The 26105-nt window shown below is 39.7% G+C and overlaps 1 protein-coding gene across 1 annotated transcript in view; it reads left to right on the top strand.

Moving 5' to 3' along the window:
• The window catches only part of LOC124545319 (retinoblastoma-binding protein 5 homolog), a 66707-nt gene extending 41377 nt beyond the window's left edge, over window positions 1-25330 (top strand). The window contains exons 8-11 of the mRNA XM_047124220.1: window positions 2716-2869; window positions 12230-12442; window positions 20270-20564; window positions 24641-25330. Coding sequence (XP_046980176.1) covers window positions 2716-2869; window positions 12230-12442; window positions 20270-20564; window positions 24641-24744 — 766 coding nt within the window. The 3' untranslated portion in view covers window positions 24745-25330. The remainder of the gene's footprint in view (window positions 1-2715; window positions 2870-12229; window positions 12443-20269; window positions 20565-24640) is intronic.
• Window positions 25331-26105: the final 775 nt, after the last annotated feature.

Raw genomic sequence — 26105 nt, 5'->3', positions numbered from 1 at the left:
GAACTTTCGCAAATGGGTTTATATATTATATCTAGATTGTCGACTGTCTGTCACGAGATGGAACCCACAACACAATAAAACTATTCTTGGTAAAACTTAGGAACAGGTTTCCTTTTTATAAGACACTCAGATCTAGCATACATTTTGTGGTGCAACAGATAGCCGTCATATTGTAAACAAAGAGGTCACAGGTTCAAATCCTGGAAGGGTTACGTATTTTTAAAAGTTTGACATGAAATACAAAATCAATGTTAGCAAGAACTGATTGAAGCAGGTGTTTCGATTGTGGGATGTATTATATGTAGCTTCACATTAGTCATAGTCTGAGAAATGGACAACAGTGGATGAATGCATTTACTTTGAAAACACACAGTTCACTTTTTTGGAAAGTATTGCTAGTAGTAAAGATATCACCATACACCCATGGTACAATGAGGTTTAGGACGATGAGGTTATACGGAGAGATATAAATCGTATACAACATGCAGGTGACACAAATGTATAAGGGCTGTGATGTTTGTGAGTGCAAAGTAACATTAGCATCTGAAGCAGTCTTATTTCAGCTTTATGCAGGATGATAAAGGTGCAAAAGTTCAAACAGTAAGGTTCCTAGCTGGACAGTACACAGATAAAAACATTGTTTCTAATAAAGTAAAAAGTGTATGGTTACATTAACTAGAAAATATCTTTTTGAATGTGACGTGTGAACAGCAATTGCAAATGTAAGCGCATGTAAACAGCAAGGAAAACACAAAAATATTCTGTTTCTGATTGGTGTGGTGAAGTTTTGTAATTGTAATTTGGTTTCCATGTGAGAGGACTGTCAAGTCATTTTAAAAATAAGTTAAAATGTTCTTTCCAGTTAGATTCGAACCAGCAATCTATGAACGTAATCTTATAAAATTCAACAGTCTACCGCATAACAACTGAGCCACCAAATAATTCATTGTAACAGTGGGAGAGCATATCTCAGAGTTAAGTTAAAGTTAACTTCAAAATGCAGCGCATTTTTGGTTAAGTTAGTGAATTGGTGTGTTGACTTTGTAGCAATTTGCTGATACAGTGTAGCATCAGTTTACGCATCTTCACTTTTCAGGAGTTTTTATAGATGTATTTGTACTGTATGATACTACAGACCATTTGTAACAAATTTTCCGAAACACTAATTCCAAAACAAGATGTCACTGTGACTTAAATTATTGCAGTAGGAGCAATGAGCTAGCTAGTGATGCCACAGGCATCATACGACTCGAATGGAACGTGTTAGTTGTCTTTCATATTATTTGAATTTTATTTCTGTTTTTATAAAAGAATAGTGAAATTCTAGAGGAAAAAAAAATGTGTTAGGCACATGAAATGACATAATCAATCATTTAAGACAATTTCCAGAAAACAGTCAAGTGCCCAATTATTAGGCAACAATTCAAAAGGAAACATAATGAAACATCAATTTATCACTTTAGCACATTGTTTGTATTAACACTTAAACATTATGTGTTTACATTAGTCCAAAACAAAAAGAACCCAGCCTTCTGTACATACAGAACGTAATATTTTAAGTGTTAATACAAATAAATGTGCTTAAGTTATAAAAAGATGTTTCTTTATGTTTCCTTTTGAATTGTTACCTAATAATTGTACTGTACCACACCTAATTCAATTCCTCCAGCAGAAGTGGATGAATTAAGCATCTGAATTGAAACCACAGTAGAATGGAAAAGGCATGTTTCCAGTCACGGGTTCCTGCTCAAAATATTATGTACACACTTTCCTCTACACGTTCTAGAAGTTTGTAACTGGAATTTCCAAACATTTTGTGTGTTAATTAACTCACAACAGTGAAATATTCATTGAAGGAGTTGTACACTCACACATTTTCTGTTTTCGCTGAGCAGAATAGGGCAGTGATTGAAATAGTGGACCTATTTTCCAGAGATGTGGAATTCAGATTGCATATGACCTTGATTTAGGGTTTTTGAGCGTGTCTTAGATCAGTTGAGACAGTTGTCAAGATGCTTCCTTAAACAAGGCATCGTCAGATCGTTATTTAACCAAGCATGTGCTCTGCCTCTCACATCAACGTTGTCAAATTGTTGGACACTAATCTTCATTCTTTAGTCTATTTCACTTTGTGTGTGTGTGTGTGTGTGTGTGTGTGTGTGTGTGCGCGCGCGCGTGTGTGTGCCTTTTTTTCAAACAGCATAATGTCAGTTTAGCTTCTTTTAAGAATCAGATCATTTCATCAAAGCTCATGTTGTTGTTATTTATTTCAAATTGGAAATTGTTGATGAAAGTTGTACATAAATTAATGTTTTCTTTGATGGATGCTAATATATGAGGTCGAAAAATACAGTAATTCAGTACAACTCATACCTGTATTGTAACAATATATGGCATTTTTGAGGCTGCCAGTGTTCTTGTGGATCCATGATGTAAATATTATGTAAAATATTTAAGCATATATTACCTCTGCATCCCAGTTTCATTTCAAATCATTCAGTATGTGCTAAAAAGAATAAATCTCAAATCTTGTGACAGCTTTGTTTGAAGGAGGTGGAGCTCCTTATTCATCCCACAGTAATCTGTGGAGTCAGAGCTTGCTCCCTCTGCTCACCCCCATTTATTATTGCCCAAGAAAAAAGTATGTGGTTCTTACATAAACATAAGTTGTTTTACCATGACATAAAATGATGCTGTGCATTTCTGCTTTTACAGAACCATGTGGAAAAAATGTTGTTTCTCTGGTGATGGGGAGTACATCTGCGCCGGTTCTGCTCGTCAACATGCATTGTATGTATGGGAGAAAAGCATAGGAAACCTTGTGAAGATACTTCATGGTACTAAGGGAGAATTGCTGCTGGATGTTGTGGTGTGTACTATTAAATTGAAACCAAAACTGTTTTAAGTATGTCATTAAGCTCCATACTCAGACTGTGCTCCTGTTGTAATGGTTCGATTTTGCAACATTGTCCGCAAATAGATAGAGATATATTGAATGAAATGTGGTTGGCTCTCAGAAAGGCAGTGTGCGAAGCCTTCGAGGACTCTCAAAGCGGAATTGTAAAAGACATCTCACACCGCTCAAAGATATTCAGGTATGTAAATGTTGTCAGTAATACCAACATTAGTGTCTGAACACTCTTGTGTGACACAGGAAATGAAATTAAGAGTAACAAAACAAAAACAGAACTTCTGAACTCTGTTTTCAAATGTACTTTTATGAAGGAAGACACAGGAGTACTGCTCTAGTTCAGTTCTTGCACCATTGCAAAAATGAGTGTTTGCAGGCTTGAGAAAAAGCTGAAATCACTAAAACTGATAAAGGCCCCCCCCCCCCACCACCACCACCACCACCACCACCACCACAACAACAACAACAACAACAACACACACAACCCATCCACCCCAGTTTTTTGAGTGTGGTTGATTGTTGTTCAAATTCAGATTCTGGAGTAGTATCCTAATCATAACCTGATAAACTAGAAATAGAACTTATTTTTCTTTCTGTGAAATCCACCCTCAAAGATGAAAACAAAACACCTTATTGTTGTGTATTAATTTACGTTTAAATATGTCTATAATGAGAAACAATATATACGGGAGAAACAGTTTGTCTAATGGCTAAAATACTCCACTATCGTTGTTAAAACTGTCTTATGATGCAGGAAACAAAACAGCGAATGCATGCAGCAGAGCATTTTCTTTCTAGCAGTCAGTTTTAACAGAAAACTTGTGCATTTAAAAAAAATGTGGGATATGTCCGTCTGGATGATTCTATAGAGTGTTGTTTAAAATTTGAAGTAAATTATTCAAGAATCTTTCAAGACTTTTGCTAACAGCATTGGTAATTGAACTCGGGATTAAAAAAGAGCTGAGAATAAATGCGAAAGGTCTGGCTTTTGTGGACAATCTTGCCATTCTAACTAACAGTAGAGAAGAAGTCAAACTCGCCCTGGAGAAGCTTCACAAAATTTTGCAGAAAACTGGCCTACAAAACTCTTTCAAGAAAACTTATACATGAAAAGCAAGCCTATAGATAATCTCCCCAAAAGAACTTAGTATCGGAAAGTGACACAAGTTACACACTTCAAATAACTAGGAGAGATCATCCAACCATCAGAACTAAACACAAATGGCTAATCAAGAAAGAATCTGCAAATTACAAAAAGCATATAAGTTCACTTGCAATCACTACAATAAAATATCTGTTCCTGTCAGCGCAAAACTAAGGCATTACAGCAGAATAATTCTACAAGAAGCCCTCTATTCTGCAGAAACTACAGTGATTTGTAGTCAAACAAAAATAAGAGAAATTGAAAATCAGGCAAGGAAAATATTCAGACCAGTTTTTCGTGTAGAAATTTGGATTAAGAGGCCATAAAGAGAGATGACAAATATATAGAAACAATAACCTTTAGAAAGAGAAGGTTGAAATAATATGAATATATCAGTGTGTATTTGCATTCATTCTTGTGTCAGAATTTCAAGTCAATCAACTAATTACTTTTTGAGTTACGCAAGCACAAACATACGGTGACTGAGTAGCCCCCCTTGAATAAAAAACTATGGCCTGTATTTTTAATAAAGCACAAACTACACTTTGTATACAAGAAGGGTATAGAAGTGGTCAACAAAACCACAATCCAGTTTCATTGATATCCATCCGTTGCAGAATTTTAGAACATATTCTGATCTCAAGTGTGATGTGGTGCCTCAATCAGAATGACCTCTGTGTCATACAGCATGAATTCCAAAAGCAACAGTTGTGCAAAAAACATCTCGTACATTTCTCTCATGCCATCCATAAATTGATGGATCAAGGGAATCAAGTGGATATTGTATTTGTCTTCTGGAAAGCTTGTGACTCAGTTCTACATCAGTGCTTATTAACGAAAGTATTACCATATGGCATATGAAACCTAATTTGTAACTGGATGTAGGATTTCTTAGGGTTAACATGGATGATGTACATTACTGACTTTATAAACATTATTAATAGTAACCTCAGATTTTTTGCATGTAGAAACCACACTTAGAATTAAAGATATCACCACTGGACTGCTACTTTATCATCAAAATCTGAACATGCAGCAACACTAAAATTTGAGATTTGTTCATGGAAATATCTACATCTACATAGATACTCTGCAATCCACCATCAGACGTGTGGTGGAGGGTACCCTGTACCACTACTAGTCATTTCCTTTCCTGTTCCCCCTCACAAATAGAGCAAGGGAAAAACAACTACGAGCCCTGATTTCTCATATCTTATCTTTGTGGTCCTTACGCGCAATGTATGTTTGAGGCAGTAGAATCATTCTGCAGCTAGCTTCAAATGCCAGTTCTCAAAATTTTCTCAGTAGTGTTCCTCGAAAAGAAGTCGCCTTCCCTTCAGAAACTCCCATTTGATCTCCTGGAGCATGGCTGTATAACACTTGCCTGTTGTTCGAATCTACCAGAAATAAATCTAGCAGCCCGCCTCTGAATTGCTTCAATATCTTCCTTCAATCCGACCTGGTACGGATCCTAAAGACTCGATCAGCATTCAAGAATAGGTCATACTAGCATCCTACATGCGGTCTCCATTACAGATGAACCACACTTTCCTAGAATTCTCCCAATAAACTGAAGTCAACCATTTGCCATCCTTACCACAGTCCTCAATTGCTCATTACATTTCATATCGCTTTGCAATGTTATGCACAGATGTTTAAACGATGTGACTGTGTCAAGCAAGTCCTCAATTGCTCATTACATTTCATATCGCTTTGCAACGTTATGCACAGATGTTTAAACGACGTGACTGTGTCAAGCAGGACACAGCTAATGCTGTATCTGAACACTACAGGTTTGTTTTTGGACCTATCCACATTAACTTACATTATTTTACATTCAGAGTTAGCTGCCATTCATCACATTAAATAGAAATTTTGTCCAAGTGATTTTGTACTCTCCTGCTGTCACTCAACTTTGACACCTTATATTGTACACCACAGCATCAACAGCAAACAACTGCAAATTGTTGCCCATCCTGTCCACCAAATCATTTATGTACATAGAAAATAATAGCAATCCTACCACACTGAGGCACTCCTGATGATACCCTTGTCTTGCTGTTGAGGACAACATACTAGGTTCTATAACTGAATAAATCTTTGAGCAACTCGCACATCTGTGAACCTATTCCATATGCCTGTACCTTCTTTAACAGCCTGCAGTGGGTACCGTGTCAAATACTTCCTGCAAATCTAGAAATATGGAATCTGTCTATTGCCCTTCATCCATAGTTCACAGTATGTCATGCGAGAAAATGGCAAGCTGAGTTTCGCAAGAGCGATGCTTTCTAAAACCATGCTGATTCATGTTCATCATATTCTCATTCACAAGAAAATGTATTAAATTCGAACTGAGAATCTGTTCAAGAATTCTGCAGTAAACTGACATTAGGGATACTGGTGTGTAATTTTGGGAGTCTATTATTTTGCTCTTCTTATATATACGGAAGACAGGTGCACTTCTTTTCCAGTCAATTGGAACTTTTTGTGCTGGGCTAAAGATTTGTGATAAATGCAAGCTAGGTAAGGGGCCAATACTGTAGAGTGCTCATTGAAAAACCAAATTGGGTTGGACCTGGTGACTTACATGTTTTCAGCTCTTTCATTTGTTTCTCTATGCCAGGGATGCTTATTACTAGGTCGTCTATACAGGGGTCTGTTTGATGGTCAAACGACAGTATGTTTATATGGTTCTCTTTCATGAACAATAACTAAATGTGAAACTTAGAACTTTGGCTTTTATTTTGCTGTCTTCAATTGCCACACCAGTCTGATCAACAAGTGACTGGATAGAAGCCTTAGACCCACTTAGCAATTTTACATAAAACTGGAATTTTCTCGGGCTGTCTGCCAGATATTTTGCTAAGGTATGATGGTGGTAGTCGTCGTATGTTTCACACATAAATATTTTCACATATGCATGAATCTCTATTAACCTTAGCTTGTCAAACAGCCTATGCTTCCTCAGCATTTTCTGAATCTTGTTATTAAACCACGGTGGGTCTTTTCCATCCTTACTACTACTTACTAGGCACATAATTCTCAGACTACAATTTACAATCTGCTTAAACTTTGCCCATAATTCCTCTTGTCCATCTTATTGGAACTAAGTTATGTCAGTTCATTGTCTAAGTGAGAGGCTAACAACTGCTTATTTGCTCTTTTCAGCAGAAACACTCACCCAGCCTCCTTATCTGATTTATTAACTTTTGTAACCATAGTTGCTATAATGACATGATCAGTAATCCCAGTTTCTATACTGACATTGTCAATAAAGTCCGGTCTATGTGTAGCTGCAAAGTCCAGGATATTTCCAATGCATGTGGGCTGCCAAACTAGCTGCTTAAGACAGTTTTCAGAAAGCACATTCAGAAGTACTTCACATGACTGTCTGTCTGTACCCCCTGCAAGGTTAAAGTCACCTCTGGTTAGTATTGCACAATCTGGGTATTTATGCTCTACTCACTGCCGACTTTCTTTGAATGACTCTAGAACGGTCGCAGCAGAATTAGGTGGGTGGTAAAAACATCCAGCAATTAACTTGGTTTCACATAGACCTCTTATAAGCGACCAGATAACGTCACTGTCACACTCAACTTCTTCCTCAATAGAGACAATATTTTTGTCAGCTGCAATGAACACACACACACACACACTCCTCCCGCAGCCTCTAATCTGTCTTTCTGATATTTGTTCCATGACTCACTAATATCTCGGAGCTCTCACTTTGGGTTTCAGCCAGCTCTCAGTCCCAAGAATAATCTGAGCATGGGAAGATTAATGGAGGACAGTAAATTCGGGAACTTTGTTAAGAGCACTTCTTAAATGAACCGGTATGAATGTAAGCTCCAACTATACACACCCTTTCATTCAAAGAATAACTCAGAGAACAACTCTCTCTGCACTTTCACACTATAACTGAAGCTGTGACAATTAACCATTTCCGTCACGTTGAATAGATCAGGTAAATGGTAAATAATAAGGTCACTACATGTTGCTTACAGAGTGGGGATATTTTAAGTTCCAATTCCACCTGAGCACAAGAGTAAGTCAAATAAATATTTGCAATTTTGTCTAATTTTCTTTAGGTTGGCTGCGTAAGGCTCACCACCTGCTAGATGGCACCATTGTCTTCACCTGTGGTAGGTTACAGCATTATAACATCATACAACATTGCAATATTATGACCTAAAAATGGCCATGTGATTCTCTAGCTGCACCATAGAACAATGGGATTCCATAATCCTCCTTGATGATCTGAATGCATAGCAGGAGCACCAACTCGTAGAAAACTTTCAGCACAATACGGGGACAACATTTTGCCACAGTGAAGTTTTTACCTATGGATTGAAAGTTCAAAAGTGGTCCAATGAGCGTGAAGGATGAGGAAAGAACAGGGTGTCCATGTACAGCCACAATTGATGCCAGTATTGAACAAATCCATGTCTTAATTCTGAATAGCAGGGACCGTCATACTAACAAAGGCAGAATGTTTCTGGAATGAATCATCACTGGAGATGACCATAGATTCGTCTTTCTGAGCCAGAGAATAAACACTAGTGCATAGAATGGAATCACCCCAAATCTCCAGTTTAAAAGAAATTCAAGAGTCAACCTTAATGTCGAAAAGGGGTCAACAGTGAACAGTAAACGTTGCAGTGATATGATGGTAAACAAGTTGGAGCCAGCAGTTCACAATAAATGCAGAGGTTGATTGTCCGAAGGCTTTCTTTTGTCTCATGACAATGCGCATCCATATATCGGCGCCCACAGTGCTCAATGTCTTCAGCCAGTGCATTCTGAGGTTTTAGAGCATCCTGCATAGTTGCATTCTCACCCTTTGGTGTTGCCATCTGTTTGGCCAATTAAAGATGCTGTAAAAGCCATCGATTCAGCTCCGATCAACAAGTGAAGGGAGTGATGCATACATGGCCTGCTATGCAACAAAAAATCTTTTTCTCAGGAGGTATCAGAAAGCTTGTGCAATGGTGAACCAAGTGCATTACAAAACAGGGTGATTATGTTGAAAAAAGATATGAAATAAAAATTAATAATTATGGAAATGACAGATTGTTACTCACTATAAAGGTGGTGGAGGTGGAGTTAAGTCCCTATGGGACCAAACAGCTGAGGTCATCAGTAGCTAGACTTACACACTACTTAATCTAACTTAAACTAGAACGAAATTTTTACTCTGCAGTAGAGTGTGCGCTGATATGAAACTTCCTGGCATATTAAAACTGTGTGCCAGTCCGAGACTCGAACTCAGGACCTTTGCCTTTTGTGGGCAAGTGCGTCGCAGGAGAGCTTATGTGAAGTTTGGGAGGTAGGAGACGAGGTACTGGCGGAAGTAAAGTTGTGAGGACGGGGCGTGAGCTGTGCTTGGGTAGCTCAGATGGCAGAGCACTAGCCCACGAAAGGCAAAGGTCCCGAGTTCGAGTTTCAGTCCAGCACACATTTTAGTCTGCCAGGAAGTAACTTAAACTAACTTACACTAGGAACAACACACACACACACACACACACACACACACACACACACACAAGGAAGGACTCGAACCTCCGATGGGGGGAGCTGCGTGAACCATGGCAAGGGGCCTCAGGCAATGCGGCTATTAAGATGACACATTGAGCAGCAGACAAGCACAGTGAAAAGTCCTGGTACACACTAAGCTTTCAGCCAAAGCCTTCTTTAGAAAAGAAAGGAAAACACAAACACATTCGCTCAAGCAGGCACACGTCACACACATGTGACCGCTCTCTGGCCGCTCTAGCCTGTCTGCAACTCAACATGTCATCTTTATGCTGAGTAGCAGTCTATCATTTTCGTAACTGTTGATATTCCAATGTGGAGTTTCCATTGTTTGATCAATAACAGTTATGCATTCTTGTTGTAATAAATTATAAAAATTGATTTGCAGATAATACTAATAGCTTTTAACCAATCATTAATACTCATGAGATAATCAAATAAAATCGATACAGGTGAATACACTGATGCACTCATTGTATACTTGATGACACTGCTGCAATGAAAACACTTTTGTATTTGAAATTTGTGTACATTTGAGATTAGTCTATTGTGAGATTTTCAATTAGTAGTTGTACTGATGTTGATAAGCATCCCATTTAACCATGACACAATATTCATTTCATGTGAATGGTAATGGAAGAGTTATAAGCAGTGTAGCCACACGTTAAAATCGAGAAGGAGATGAAACATTTTGGATTTGACAAAATTTTAATATTGTGTTTTTCTGTTTTCTCTTCTCACATAATAAAAGATGTTCTTCGTGGCTGATGCGTCCATACATGAAGCACAGAATGACATACCTATAACGCGTCTGGGTTGTGCAGGCTGTACTACAGTTCCTCTGCCATATAAGAGAATGTAGACTCGGAAAGCTAGAACAGATCTAGGCTGTGCAAGGGGGTGAAGTTCTTCTGGGGTTTTGTGATGGGTGTCAGCTAGGTGTACTGCAGCCATATTTATGTTGTTCTGATGAATAGGGAACAGTGTGTCCAGGGGTTGGCCTTAGAGCAGGCTGTTCCAACTTAAGTGTTGATTTCAGGCAGTTGGGTATGTGTGGGCATCTGGCAGCCTTTGAGCACAGAAGGGGGGAGGGGTGGGGAGGCACGGGTAGGCAAGTAGCAGATGCGCTGTACTCTGGGAGCCAAGCAATAGACAGTGCAACTGAATTGCCCTTGGTGAGTTCCCACAGGCAGGAGCGGCCAATTAGCTTGTATGTCCTGGATTATGGAGCAATAGGATTACGAAATATAGAGGGGTAGCCTATACTACCTATGCCTGAAAGAAGGTGAGTTGAAGGGCACTTGCCCATGCTCCATGGGGCACTGTTGGAATGTCCTTGTCAGGGTGTTATACCAGTACTTTTGTGCAGATCGACCAATCATTGTGCACAGTATAACAGAAAATTTTGGAGATTCGAATTTGGCATTGTTCTGTAATGATCATCCACCTTTAGTGTAGGATGTCACCAAAATGCTACCAAGCCATAGGAAATGGTATATATACCACGAAGGGTGCCACAGAGAAACATAAATTATGTAGCGATTGTTGAAACTGAAGTGTTTAGGATGACTCTCTGCAACTTAATACCAGAATAAGCTAAACCTACAATTTAGTGGACTCAGTATGAGGCAGAATTGCTGACCAGTACTTACCATAGTACGTTTGACAGATAACATGTAAAAGTAAAAGTTTTAACATTATTCTAGCTTTCCGAACTATTGGTCCCTCCCGTAGTGAGGAGACATGGGCAGTTGAGAAGGTTAATTACGAAAAGTGGTCACCCATACCCCAGATAAGTGTACCCACCTGTAGTGAGGACAACTGTCAATCTCACTCTTTCATCCTGGGATCTGAGTGACCTGTGTTTCTTTTTTAACCTTTCCCACTCTATCTCCTCCCTGAGGAAGGAACTTGCATTTCTGATAACTGGATTAATGTCATAATTTTTTTTCCCCTGTTTTTGTCTGTTGGCAGTGCTTAGTGGAATCACACAGGCAACCAGTTTTGGAGATGCATGAGAATTCTACAACGAATGAAAAGTCTATTCTCTTAATTTCAGGGAGAGCAAGTGCCCCCTCCATGCTTGTGGGCACATTTGATAGAGTGTTTTTTGCAAACAGGCTGAAAGTGCACTCCCTGATCTGAAAACTAGTTATGGTATTTCCCTGATAAATTTAGTAGAGGAGGGAGAAGCATAAGGAAAGGTTGGTTGGTTGTTAGTGGTTCCCACCTATCCCCTACCCCCAACTAAGAAACTGCTTGTATTTACTATACAGCCAGGTCACATTGTTGTGTCAGTTTCTGTTTGAATAGCATTAAGTTTAAGTGAACAAGGCAGTGCACTCGTTAGGACCGTGAACTTGCAGAGAGTGGGGTTCAGGTCCTCATCCAGCCATAATAATTTTAGTTTTCTGTGGTTTTCGTAGGCCATTTCAGTCAAATGCCAGTATATTTTGATAAGATTGTTGTTCTATTTCGTAGTTGCATTTCTTTTCTAACAAGCAGGATACAGGAGGAGATGTTAAATTCAAATCATCCTCCTCCTCCTCTTCTGTAGTTTTGATATTGTTTTAAGAGTGGACACTTTAGTCTTTCTAGATTTCTTATTTTATTAGTATTGACTTATTGATCCTTTTCTGCAGTGGCATCCAGTGCGTCCAATCATTGCTTCGATATCAAGTGGTGTTGTCTCTGTTTGGGCTCAGAACCAAGTAGAAAACTGGTCAGCATTTGCTCCAGATTTCAAGGAACTAGATGAAAATGTTGAATATGAAGAACGTGAATCCGAATTTGATCTCAGTGATGAAGATAAATCTGTTGAACTTGGTCCAGAGAAACAAGAAGACGATCTTGAGGTTAGTAAAATATATATTTTGCTATTCTTACGGAAATGTGAAGTGCACATTTGTTAGTAACTGTGGAACAACATCTTAAATGATTATGGAGTTTCTGATAATACAGGTAATTTATTGAACAGATTATGTATGATATAATCCTGTTAACCTTCCACGGTTTTTTTTTTTTTTTTTTTTTTTTTTTTTTTTTTTTTTTTTTTTTTTTTTTTTTTTTTTTTTTTTTTCCCCCGCCCCACAATTTACGTATTGTCCAACGCATACAATGATCCAAGCAAATATACAAGAAATATTTTACTTACTGCTGTGCGACGATTGTGTATATAGGTGTGTTGACAGCCAGTTGCATCATCTTTGGTAACCAAGTGAGTTCCAAAACCTATTACATACTTCATTTCAGCAGGCTTGTATTAACAGTTGATTTTGCTAAACTAAAGGCAATAGAGGTGCAATAAACATCAAACTGCTTTTAGGCATCTTTTCTTTGGTTTTTTAGTTTCAAAAATAATCTGTCACGGCAATGCCAACTGGAGCAGAAGTTACACACTTGTTTTCTGCACAGTTTATGAAAGTCTTTGTCCTCTTTATTTCTGCTGAAATATCTTAATCGAATTTTTAATTATGAGAAGTGATAACACCAGTTCGAATGTCTGTACTGTCGCAGTCCCTGGGTGCTGACCTCTGCGTATTCACCCAAGAGTAGCAATACTGCCTGGTCATCAGATTCTTGAGTGTTGAGTATAGGTGATCTCAGAGATGGCTGATGCCAGGTCCATGGTGACAGCAAAGCTAGACAATGCTCTGAGAAGATAAACAGCTTTTATTGGTGTAGATTCTATTTAGTAGAGTCGGTCAGTGCGCTTGGCAGAGAACCATTGAGGCAGTAGAATGTCGAATCCATTGCTGGCAGCAACTGGTGGGGTGGCCTTCCTGAGTTAGACGATGACAACACAACCCTGCAGCGAGGGGCACACACGGCGAGTGTTGCTGGTAGTCCATGACTCTGCTAGCTGGGCTCGGCATGGTCTGTGTCGAATCCAGTATCCCTGGAATCGATGGAGTGCTTGTTGGCACTGGCACAAACTAAACATCCTCACTGGGTTAGCTGACACTAACATGCCTGTGACTGCATGGCACACCGACAGTAGACTGTCAGAAGCCCAGTCTGGTGTTAAAGTGGGACAGATTGGGTGATGAGAGACAAATCCTCAGCGTAAGTGATCTTTGGCTGGGCTGGAAGCCCAGATATACGTTTCCAGACAGTGTTGTGTCAGAAAGACCTTCTTGCTGTCACATATGCCCAGAACTGCCACAGGCATTGGTGTGGAGCTACCCAGCTCATCTGAAGGCACCCTGTAGAGTGCAGGATGCTGAATTAGCAGTATCACACTGCACACCTCTGGAATTCCGTAACTGGCAGCTCACTTGTCCAACTGCTGTGGCCCACTCGCTTCTTAATTTATCTCTTGAGTTCTAATGTACCTTCCCTCTCTTCTTCTTCACTGCCTATTTATGTAGCCTCCTAGGTTAGACCATTGCATGTGGCAAACCCATCATTTAAACAGCCTGTAACGTGAGTATATACCTTCTTTTTATAAATACAGTTTTCTATTAATGCTTCAAAGCCAACCTCATTCGAACAACCAATTTTAAGCCCCCCATCCTCCCCAGAACAGTGAGTTTAATTACCAGTATTGGCTAACAACAGAGGTAAAGTAACAAAAACACTCAGAACAGGGTTTTAACTTTTGCATGTTATTTCTCGTTGATCAAAGGCATTTGAACTCAGTTATGGAAAACAGGTTTTGTACAAGTAGACCGAATGTGATCTGTATTTGTACTACTAGGGATAAAAGAATATAACTGCCTGTTATGCGTTAATAATTTAAATGTATCGTACCTAGATCAATATATAGGTTTTGTTATACTGGCGCAATGTACTTGACGTAATTACATTTGCCAAAGTACAGATATTTCACCATCTCTGTCACCAAGTCCATTCATTTGTCAGCAAAGCGCTACATATGAAGAAGTCAGGCATTGTTTGAATAATTTTACACCTTTTGCATCTATTTTCCATCTTCCTTTTCGATCTAGGGTTTGGACTGGCACTGGCGAAGTTAAAAATAGATGTTTTTGGTGGTAAGTCTCAAAGCAGGGTACAACACACAGTGGAACATTGCAAGTTTTGTATTGGTGTCTAGTTTCCTATCACACTTTCTGTTTCGCGCAAACCACACATCTGCACATTGGCATACTTTTCTGCGAATGTTCACTCACAATAACAGAGCCGGAAAATGTCCCCCTGTGAATCGCAGAGGATTCTCATCATCTTAGCACCTTCCCCTACCAGCTTTCTTCTGTTCTGTAGCATATTTTTCTAAAATCTCCCTTATGAGAGAAAGGTGAAACTCTGTGAGTGCCATTTTTCACCCTGTAGAGAGCATGAGCATTTAGAATTCACAAATCCAGAATGTGAAAAAAATATTTCTTGTACCATTTCACTGATCCGACTGAGCTCAGTAACATGTTACAACAGTCAACAGCACCCATACTCGAATTGTATTCTACAGTACATTCCAGTTTCTTTATTTTTTCGCAAGTATTTCTGTCGGTCTTCTCTGTTGCAATCATTTGTGTTGTGTGACTTGTGGTCAACGTGCACACCTGTCTCTTATCACACCAGCTGATAGCAAGGAACTAGTCAGTGCACTTAAACTCAGTTTCTCCTTGTTTTAATTTCTTCTGCAGTCTTGGCATGTTGCACCTATTCTTACAAACAGTACCACAGGCGGCTATTCCGTGGTTGTGAAGCCAAAGGAACAAGTCCGAGCCAGAGTAACAATTATCGACAAATAGAATGTGACTTGTTCCAAATACGGTCCCATAAGAGTTGCCACTACGTTGCCCCAAATTGTGGAACCCAATTTCTGTTCTTGCACGTGTATATACAATAAAATCCATAATATGCCCATCTGACAGACACACAGTACAAATGTCTTTATTTCGAATCTACTTCACTTGTTTGGAATAAATTACTTAAAAGATAATTGGCCTTTGAACAGTAAGAGACTTTCATCTGTACAAAGCTTGTGATGTGGATGAAATGAATAACGAAACATCTTACGAACTTTGTCAACAATCATCCTAATTTTAAACAGACTGCCGCCTCAAGTACTCGCAGAGTTATCACTGAAGTGCAGCATTCTCAGAATTATACAAAAACAGTCTCGGGACATAATTTTGCGTAAAACTGGTGTGTTCAAAAGTGTATCTCTGAACCAACAATCACTTAATTTTAACTTCTTAACTTGCACCATTAGAAGGCAAATAGCAACAAAACATATCCTCCAATCCAGTGTCTTTCCACTTTGACAGTTGAGAATTCACAGATTCTGTAGTATTTTCTCTGGTGTAAAAGTAAAAATGATTTGTTTCGTCTGCAATAAATATCAACAGTTCCTCAGACTTAATATCACAAAAAATGAAAGAATGCTTGGGTCAGTATCTAGTTCACATGTGGGTCCTAAACGCGAGTCATCAAAGTAATGGTTTCTGCAACGAGGGAACATAGCAACAAACGTAACGCACTCTCGAACTATACAGTCAGACCACTGAACAGCTACTGGAAGAGCAGGCGGAAAGACAGCTCTGTGTATTTACACGTCTGTCACGCCCAGGTAGCTATGACTCAGCAATGCCCAGGTAGCTATGACTCAGCATGCCTAAACTTGTCCCTAGCAGTGAAAAGGCCGGTGGCACGGTACGCATCAACATGTCCAAGGACCATGCTTAAACATGTCAGGCGTGCCAGGGGAATGGCAAGACATGACAAGTTAACACATCCCCAGCAGTCAAAGGGTTATTTGCTCAGGGAAAATATTCTATATTAGTTAATGTAGCACTTTGGATAAAAGCCTTTTTTGCTTGTAATTTACCAATGTGAATTAATACTTTCAAAGCTGAATTTAATTAAAAATAAGCACAGAACAAGGTTTACAAGTGAACAGCTGGATTCTTGTATTTGACTAAGTACAACAAGTTGCACGCCAGATATCAAAGACATTGGTCTTGGTCTAAAGTTTTATACATATTAAAAATAAGATGATTCTTGTGTTATGAGTACAAGATTACACATGTACAATATTATGAAATAAAATTTTTATGTTTTGAACAAATGGTAGAGGTAAAACTTTTAAATAGTTGTTTTACTGTATTGAGAGATTAAAAATGTAGCAATTATTGAATTTTTAAAAGAAATATATCACTTTGATACCTTGATATGGAATAGTAGATCGCAGTGACCTCATTGTGCCTGTCTCTGAAAGCTGCTGTTGCAGAACACTGTAGTTCTACTGGTCATTCAGTGATTTAAAAATTTTGGTCTGTACTTCAAACTGTTGGAACACTGTTGTCTCTGAATCTGTGAAACTTAACTGTCTGAGGTCCTTATCAGTTTACACATTTGGTTTCCAGTTAGGTAACACATGGAATCCTGTTATAGAAAAACTTTATGCTCTGTGTGGCCAGTGCTGTTCTGCAATTTTACTATGTGAAGACAATTGATGTGATATTGATGACGTGAGCTTTCACCATGGAGGGCACTCAGCAGAGCACAGAGTTGCACCAGACGCACATGCACTCTAGCACAGTGACAGTTGTGTACACCACACATGTTCCAGTGCAGTTTTAAACAAGCACATTCTTCTTCACTTCTGGGAGATGGTGGAACCCGGTGTAGACAACTGCTGTGCTGTAGATGACAGCTGAAGAATATTGCAGGCCTCTTCCCCACAGAGGATGGCGGAGCAACTTTTCTGTGTAGGCAGTGGCTATGGCAGAGATAACAGCTGAAGATACAGCACCACGCTCTTCCCCGTGGAGGAGATGGAGCAGCCATTTGGGGGATGTGGGCGTGAAAAAAGACAGGAATCTGCTGAATTCATCATTGAAAAACATTACCGGGGCACTGAAGGTGGTGTGACCGGGCATTGCAAGGCTTGCGGCGAACCTTGCAGGACCAAAGAATAGGAGCACTGGTGAAGTCCAACTGAAAACCCAGCAAGGGTGTAAATAGCATCTGGAAAAATACCATGCAGGGGCGCAACTGGCAACCAATACAGGGGCCCCAAGGCGTGCCATATGGTGGCATCTGCAAAGCACCAGTGGCCAAAGGGACACAGATGCTTGAACCAACAGTGGCTGCTGGGATAAGGGGGTGCTAATGGGACTGTCCAGATTGCAATGGCTGGAAAGCACATGGCGGCAGCCAGACCCATACATTGCAGTGCTAGTTGAGTGTTACAGCAGGTCACTGGTAGTCTCGTTGCCAGCCATAGAATCAGCCCAGGGCATTGAGGAACTCTTAGAAGGAAGGCCAACCATGGCAGGCTACTGGCAGAAGTTGCAAGCACTATTGGGCACAGCTGTTGGGGAGCAGCTGCCAGGCAGACAGGGAGTGAATAAGGTGTGAGGAGTAGACATGGAAGACCAGAGACATGCAGGGCTGTCGTCAACAGAGGACAACCTGGTCAAAAAGGCGGCAAGACCTGACATGGCCGGGCATTGCGGCTAAACTTCCACAGCTGGAAAACAGGAGGTGCACTGAGGCCACAGGAGATGATCGCGATGAAGGATTGTCTGGGGACAGATTGGTCTGGCGCCAGGCAAATTCCCACAGAAAGTGGAATGTACACTAGAAGAAGGCAAGAACATCGAACAGGCAAGACTTGCACACAAGGAAGGAAGGAGGCTCTGGAGAGGGTACTGTGCTCCATGGTTGGGGGCCTAATTTCAGCACAACAATAGGCAGAAGAGGAGGATCAAGTGTTGTCAGTATTGTACTGACAAGGAGAGGTTACCTTGAGGACAGAAATCGAAGGACAAGAAAGCACAATGGGAGCCAGTGGAGAAGAGCATTGAGTAGGTTGGCAGCAAGGAGAACACTGAAATCCAAAGAGGCAACACTGGAGCAGCAGGTAATGCTGGAGTGGGTGGCACTAGAGCCAGCAGAGCCTGGGCAGGAGAGAAACAGCAGAAAACTGAAGGAGGCTGGTTAGTACAGTAAGGAAAGTGGGTCATGTTCCAAAGCATTGTAAATGAGGTAGCAGAGTGGAGTCCTGGGCAGGAGGTAGTGTCGGGGTAGGTGATGTGCCGTCTTAGGAGTTTGGTGGTGTGCAGGAAATGCCACGTGCAATGCAGAAGCTGTGCTGTCTCATCCATAGCCCGTAGGGCCATCACCACCAAACAGTGCATGGTGAAGCGAGCAATGTCCTTGGTCAAACAGTGCAAATGCTGACCTTGTAAGTGGCCAAGCAGCAGGAGTGATAGTTCTGGCTTGGTAGAAGTAAAGGCAAAACGGCAAGCAAGACCAGAGGTGAAAACATGAAAGAGGGTCCAGTGTCAACAGGAAGCAAGAGCAGCAGACAGATGCAGTGAACCAGAACAAGGAAGGAAGCTTTGCTGCCGTAAGACAAAAACAAGGCAAAACAGGAAGAAGACGACAGAGACAGACAGACAGAACATCACAGATCATGAGAGCAAAACTACAAACTTGTGATCAAGACACTGGAGATGATATCCCACAAGTAAAATAACCACCATTAAGATGAGAGCTGTACAGAAAAAGAAGAAGCATTTACCTTGTTGTGACTTTAGTATCCAGTTGTGAGTGATGCGTGCTACAATAAGAGAGAATGTGCACTGGTAACCAAGAATCATAGAACTTTATTACTAACACAGAGAGTATCCAATAACATTTGGTTTTGAATAGCAATTGAAACAATTTTGAATTAAAGCAACTGAAAGATCATCCTGGTCTGATGAGAGTTTGTTACTAATTCACACATACATTTCTTGAAGGTACAAGCTGAGTAGACAGCCTGTTGATTGCCATAAATAAACATTGCTGTAGACAAAGTCTCTAGAGGCTGCATGAGTGATGTTTTAGCCCCTGACTGGCAGTGCTGTCCTCTGACGAATATACTCACAGACTTCCAGTCTTGAGCATTGAGGTTGGAACTCGCACTGAATGGTAAGTTGCTGGGCAGTGTTTTACAAAGACCTCCCGCCTGAGGAATACCATGGAGTTGTCTAGTATTACACAGCTCATGGGAGTCAGCTAGTGTTGGCTGCATCTGGCAGAAGTGGCACCCTCGCTTACAGCAGCAGCAGCTGTCACAAGCTACATGAGCTGCGGTTGAGTTGCAGGCATCTTGATTGGGCGGCAACCTGCAACACTCTGGTGTTAGGTATTTGGCTGGTTACTAAGGCTACAGCTACATTCTTCTTCCCTTCAAGGGAGATGGCAGAGCCATCTCGCTGAGTAGATGGCGGTTGAGCCATAGACAACAGCCAAGAATACAGCATCACAGAACTAGGATTGTTCTACAGTAGTTTATCGAGCACAACAGTGAACTCACATTGATATTTTTGCCACCAAACTGACATGATCTGAATCTGATGGAACATATCCGGGACGCTATTGGCAGGCAACTCCGCACTCACAAACTGCCAGCCTGTAATGTACTGAAACTGCGTGACCTATGCATAAACATCGGGTACACTTATGTCCAAAAACTTCTGGAATCCATACCACCCAGAATTGTTGCTGTATTACGTGCCAAAGGTGGACCAACACACTATTAAGTAGGTGATCATAATATTTTGGCTCATCAATGTAAGAATAGTTCAATAGTAAGTAGGTACAATTTTACATAGGTATCTGTTTGGGTATTATTTTAGTCACCACTCATGCTTGGGGAAGCCCATCTTTCTGTAATTATTTATACCAAAACTGCTATGTCATCTGAAACTATGTTTCTTACACAGGTAGATGTTTCTACCATAGAGCCTGTAGCTGCATTTTGCAGCTCAGATGAGGAAACGGAAGACACTGAAGCCTTGCAGTTCCTTCCCATTGCACCTGAAGTTGAGGAACCTGAGGATGGCTGGGGAGCACCCCCTCCACCTTCTGGAGCTCCTAATCAGCCACCTGCTAATACTAACACACCATTAGGAGATGGAAATGGTGCTACAGATGGAAGCAAAGAGAATACATCACCACAACCAAAACGACGAAAATATAGATCGTTTGACATACAGTTGGAAGGTGCGCCATGTGAAGGTATGTATGTCTTCGACAGAATTTTGATGTTAACAAAGAGAATTCTGTGGAAAGTTGCCACCTAACCACAGAGGCAATTTAATATTTAATTATAAAAGACTTTGTGTGCTTGATAAAAAGCACCATGGTTTCTGTAATTATTTATACCAAAACTGCTATGTCATCTGAAAGGCACACTATTGCTCAATCACGGTGATACACAACCATTAATTTGTATCTGAAGTATCCCAGTATCAGAAATTACGTAACATTCACTATTATTAAAATCAATAAGTGGCACAATGGTCATCAAAGTACAGTTCACTGAATTTGTTGTTTCACTAAAGATCTTATTCTGTTATTGATGCCAGAGCATGGTTTCATCGTATAGGAAAGATTGCTCATAATTTTCCACCCACCTTTGGCCCTCCTCACAAAATCATGAGTCAGTTATTTGGTCACGGAACAAGTCACTATGTAATTCACCAAATAAAGATAAAAAATTTAAAAAATATTAATAGTTTGAAACTAAGTAAAGCAAAAGGCTCTAAACTACTGCAAGAAGTCTTTTACAGGAAAAAAATTGTGTATTTTCAGGAAGCCTTTCAGCTTAAGATTTGACATGTAAGGTGTCTTAATCATTTCTGCTGTAAGCCTATTAAAACAAAAACCTACAAAATTGTGCACACGCTTCTATACAATTTTGTAGAAAATGTTACCCAGGTTCAAATTATTTTTGTGCTAACTATTCACCAAGTGAATAGGTCCATGTTAATAACTACAGATCCTTTGAGGGAGAATATTTCAGCCATGGCGGAGGGGCTAGAACCACAGCTTACACTGTGTTCACAGACTGAAGCTAGAGCTCCTTCTGGCCACCCTTTTTGGGCTAAGTATCTTCATTGTGAATATGTGGAGTTGCCGAAATTTCGATAGCATAAGATGTATGAGACAGGCGAAATTCCCTCAGACTTCAAGAAGAATATAATAATTACAATCCCAAAGAAAGCAGGTTTTGACAGATGTGAAAATTACCAAACTATCAGTTTAATAAGTCACAGCTGCAAAATACTAATGCGAATTCTTTACAGGCGAATGGAAAAACTGGTAGAATCCGACCTCAGGGAAGATCAGTTTGGATTCCGTAGAAATGTTGGAACACGTGAGGCAATACTGACCCTACGACTTATCTTAGAAGAAATATTAAGGAAAGGCAAACCTACGTTTCTAGCATTTGTAGACTTAGAGAAAGCTTTTGGCAATGTTGACTGGAATACTCTCTTTCAAATTCTGAAGGTGGGAGGGGTAAAATACAGGGAGCGAAAGGCTATTTACAATTTGTACAGAAACCAGATGGCAGTTATAAGAGTCGAGGGACATGAAAGAGAAGCAGTGGTTGGGAAGGGAGTGAGACAGGGTTGTAGCCTCTCCCCGATGCTATTTAATCTGTATATTGAGCAAACAATAAAGGAAACAAAAGAAAAGTTCGGAGTAGGTATTAAAATCCATGGAGAAGAAATAAAAACTTTGAGTTTCGCCAATGACATTGTAATTCTATCAGAGACGGCAAAGGACTTCGAAGAGCAGTTCAACAGAATGGACAGTGTCTTGAAAGGAGGATATAAGATGAACATCAACAAAAGCAAAACGAGGATAATGGAATGTAGTCGAATTACATCAGGTGATGCTGAGGAAATTAGATTAGGAAATGAGACACTTAGATGAGTTTTGCTATTTGGGGAGCAAAATAACTGATGATGGTCAAAGTAGAAAGGATATAAAATGTAGACTGGCAATGGCAAGGAAAGCGTTTCTCAAGAAGAGAAATTTGTTAACATCGAGTATAGATTTAAGTGTCAGGAAGTCATTTCTGAAAGTATTTGTATGGAGTGTAGTCATGTATGGAAGTGAAACATGGACGATAAATAGTTTGGACAAGAAGAGAATAGAAGCTTTCGAAATGTGGTGCTACAGAAGAATGCTGAAGATTAGATGGGTAGATCACATAACTAATGAGGAAGTATTGAATAGGATTGGGGAGAAGAGAAGTTTGTGGCACAACTTGACCAGAAGAAGGGATCGGTTGGTAAGACATGTTCTGAGGCATCATGAGATCACCAATTTAGTATTGGAGGGCAGCGTGGAGGGTAAAAATCGTAGAGGGAGACCAAGAGATGAATACACTAAGCAGATTCAGAAGGATGTTCGCTGCAGTAGGTACTGTGAGATGAAGAAGCTTGCACAGGATAGAGTAGCATGGAGAGCTGCATCAAACCAGTCTCAGGACTGAAGACCACAACAACAACAACAACAACAACAAGATATAATAGATTGAAAGCAAGCAAGGTAAACAAGCTTTCATAGTTCAGTATCTGTGTCAGTGGTGATTAATCTTACAGCATAGATAGTAGCATTCAGTTTCTGCATAAGAGATTGCATATATTACTTCCAAGGAAGCTCTTTATCTGCCTTAAGTCCTTCATGTTTAAAATGTTTGACTTCCCTGATTATTAATTACCATGTAACAATAATATTTCACTTTTGTCAGAATACTGTATGAAAAATTGTATTCATCTTGTCTTGTTGCAGGTAAGGGACAGTCTGTATTCTGTAAACCACCACTATGTTAGCCACTACCCTATACTCCATATGTTATATGTCTGAACTGAGTCATCTGCAGTTGACATACAGAAATATCTCTAACCAGTCACTTAATTATTGAAATTCACTTTTAAAGTTAGTCAGATTGCAAAGTATGGTGTAATCCCTATATATCTTCCCACCAACACTACAATCTCCACTTTATCCCACACTATGGCAAGATTAAATGTCCTTAGCCAGCCAACTACAAAAACATCATTGATATCAATGATATTTGTTTATTTTTATTGGAGTAAGGTTGCATAACAACAAAATTCAACTTGCTCACTTGATCTGTGGAATTTTTCATTATATAGCTTTTTAAAATAAATTTGTGTCTTGTGTCATTGAAATGAAAAAACTTGGATGCTGTACCATCATCAAATTATCTTTTTGAACCAGTAATCACTTACGGAATGTTATTGATGGTTTGTAAGAAGTATGATCCTTCATTTTCAATGATTAAGAAAGGGTAGCTGAATAACAACCTAGCTCTGCTTCTCATTTAGATGATCCATCTCATGGATATCCCAGAAAATTGACTACATATGAAAACATAGTGTACAATATGATATTAGGAGATTCGTATATTAAAATTTATACCATAGGTATAACAAAAAAAGTTATGATACATTTTACATGAGGAACTATTATGAGCAAATCTGTGCAAGATTGGGCACAGCATTTGTTGAATGCTAGCCAAAAACAAATGTGAAATGAATTTCTTAGCACTCATTGGGCAAGAAGTTGCTGGATTACACAAGGTGTTCTCTTTACTGATTACCTTCTATCAGGCCAGTGGGAAAATTGAAGGATTTTAAACACAAATGCTAAGAAGTGTACTGTATCCACTACATTTGGCATCCAGTGGCTTCCACCAGTTCCCACATTTAAAGAAATTTGTGCTGAAGAATGGTTAGAGTTCAGTGAAGGGGTTATAGCAACCAAGGATATTTTGTAAGCCTTCGAGAATGGCAATTCAGGGATGAAATCTACTTACTGGATAAACATTAAATGAACATCATTGAACTAAGAGGAAACTAAATCAAAAAATAATAACAGCAATTTTATCTAAAATCAGTGTCACTGTCAGGCTGTGTTCTTATCACTTCCCTATTCCATCTCATGTAGAATCTCTATGTAGTGTAGCTACACCATTTTAAGTTGGAAGTCTGTGCTCATATGATATGCTGATTTGTCATGTGATATATGCTTTCTCATCTTGATCTTCACTGTACACTAGAAGTTGCTGATCCACTCCACAATCAGTTCTTTGCCTTGGCTTTGTACATAAAAGACACAAATTTTAGTAGGTGTGTGTGTGTGTGTGTGTGTGTGTGTGTGTGTGTGTGTGTGTGTGTGTTTCGTGGGCACACGCAAGTGCATGCAAGCATTTTACCCTGTCTGAATTTGAGTCTTGAGAATTACACTTGCACAATGTTGATGCTCTGTTACAGAAATTCATCCACTTCTTAGTAATCGTGTCAAGGACAAGCAGCAATCTGTTGGGAAGAAAGGAATTGGTCGAGCGAGACTTGAAGACAGGAAAAGAGCGAAATGAAATTGTGGTGTAAGGAGAGTGAACATTGTTACCATGAACTTCCAAGTCATTGTCAACCAAATTTTTGCCCTGTGACCAAGCTGTTTGTCAAGAACAGATGTCTGTAACAGTTGCATTGTGGTCTTCCAGGGAAACATTCAGTGAAAAGGGCAGTCTTAGAATCTGGAGAAGAAGATAGATGCCAAGTGAGATCAGTGTGTTGAATTGTGCCCCACATAAGTTAACATCATAGTATTATCATTTGTATATGTTTATTATATTAAATATTCAAATTTTTATGTGTCACTTTTCATCACACTCAATGTATAAATATGTGTTTGTAGTTACAGATGCATTTCAGTTACTAAAACCTGCTCAATCATACTAGACCCTTCTGTCAGGACTATCAGTGCATCTACTGTGTTTATACAGTTGTAGGTTTTGTTACTTTGTGTAACAGGTAACAAAGAGAAAGGTATCAGCATATGGAAACTTCAACAGCAACAATCTTGATGTATATATAATGTATATTCCATTAACTTTATTGCTGTATATATAAATAAGATGTCTCCATCGTAAACTACAATAAAGTGAAGATAGAAAAGTATCTGCTTACTAGACAGAAATAGATAGATTATAAATGAAAGTTACAAGACCTAAAGTTTTTGGAATTAAGAGTTCCAAAAGCTAATATTTGTATTGTCTGTCAATAGTAGTGCACATGACGCCTGCTTGTTGGTAAGTAAACACCTTTTTACCATAATTCCTTTGTTAGTTGTAATACACAATGTGATCAAAAATATCTGGACACCTGGCTAAAAATGACTTACAAGTTCGTGGCACCCCTCCATTGGTAATGCTAGAATTCAGTATGGTGTTGGTCCACCCTTAGCCTAGATGACAGCCTTCACTCTCACAGGCATATGTTCAATCAGGTGCTGGAATATTTCATGGGGAATGGCAGCACATTCTTCACGGAATGCTGCACTGTAGAGAGGTATCGATGTCGGTCGGTGAGGCCTGGCATGAAGTCGGCGTTCCCAAACATCCCAAAGGTGTTCTACAGGATTCAGATCAGGACTCTGTGCAGGCCAGTCCATTACAGGGATGTTATTGTCATGTAACCACTCTGCCACAGGCTGTGCATTATGAATAGATGCTCGATCCTGTTGAAAGATGAAGTCACCATCCCCGAATTGCTCTTCAACAGTGGGAAGCAAGAAGGTGTTTAAAATATCAAGGAAGGCCTGAGCTGTGATACAGCCACACAAAAGAACAAGGGGTGCAAGCCTCCTCCACGAAAAACACGACCCGACCATAACATCACCGCTGCTGAATTTTTGTTGGCACTACACATGCTGGCAGACGATGTTCACCGGGTT

This window comes from Schistocerca americana, chromosome 8 (assembly GCF_021461395.2).
Source record: "Schistocerca americana isolate TAMUIC-IGC-003095 chromosome 8, iqSchAmer2.1, whole genome shotgun sequence".
Lineage (NCBI taxonomy): Eukaryota > Metazoa > Arthropoda > Insecta > Orthoptera > Acrididae > Schistocerca > Schistocerca americana.
The sequence above is the reverse complement of the archived record's forward strand: the minus strand, read 5'-3'. Positions and strand labels throughout refer to the sequence as shown.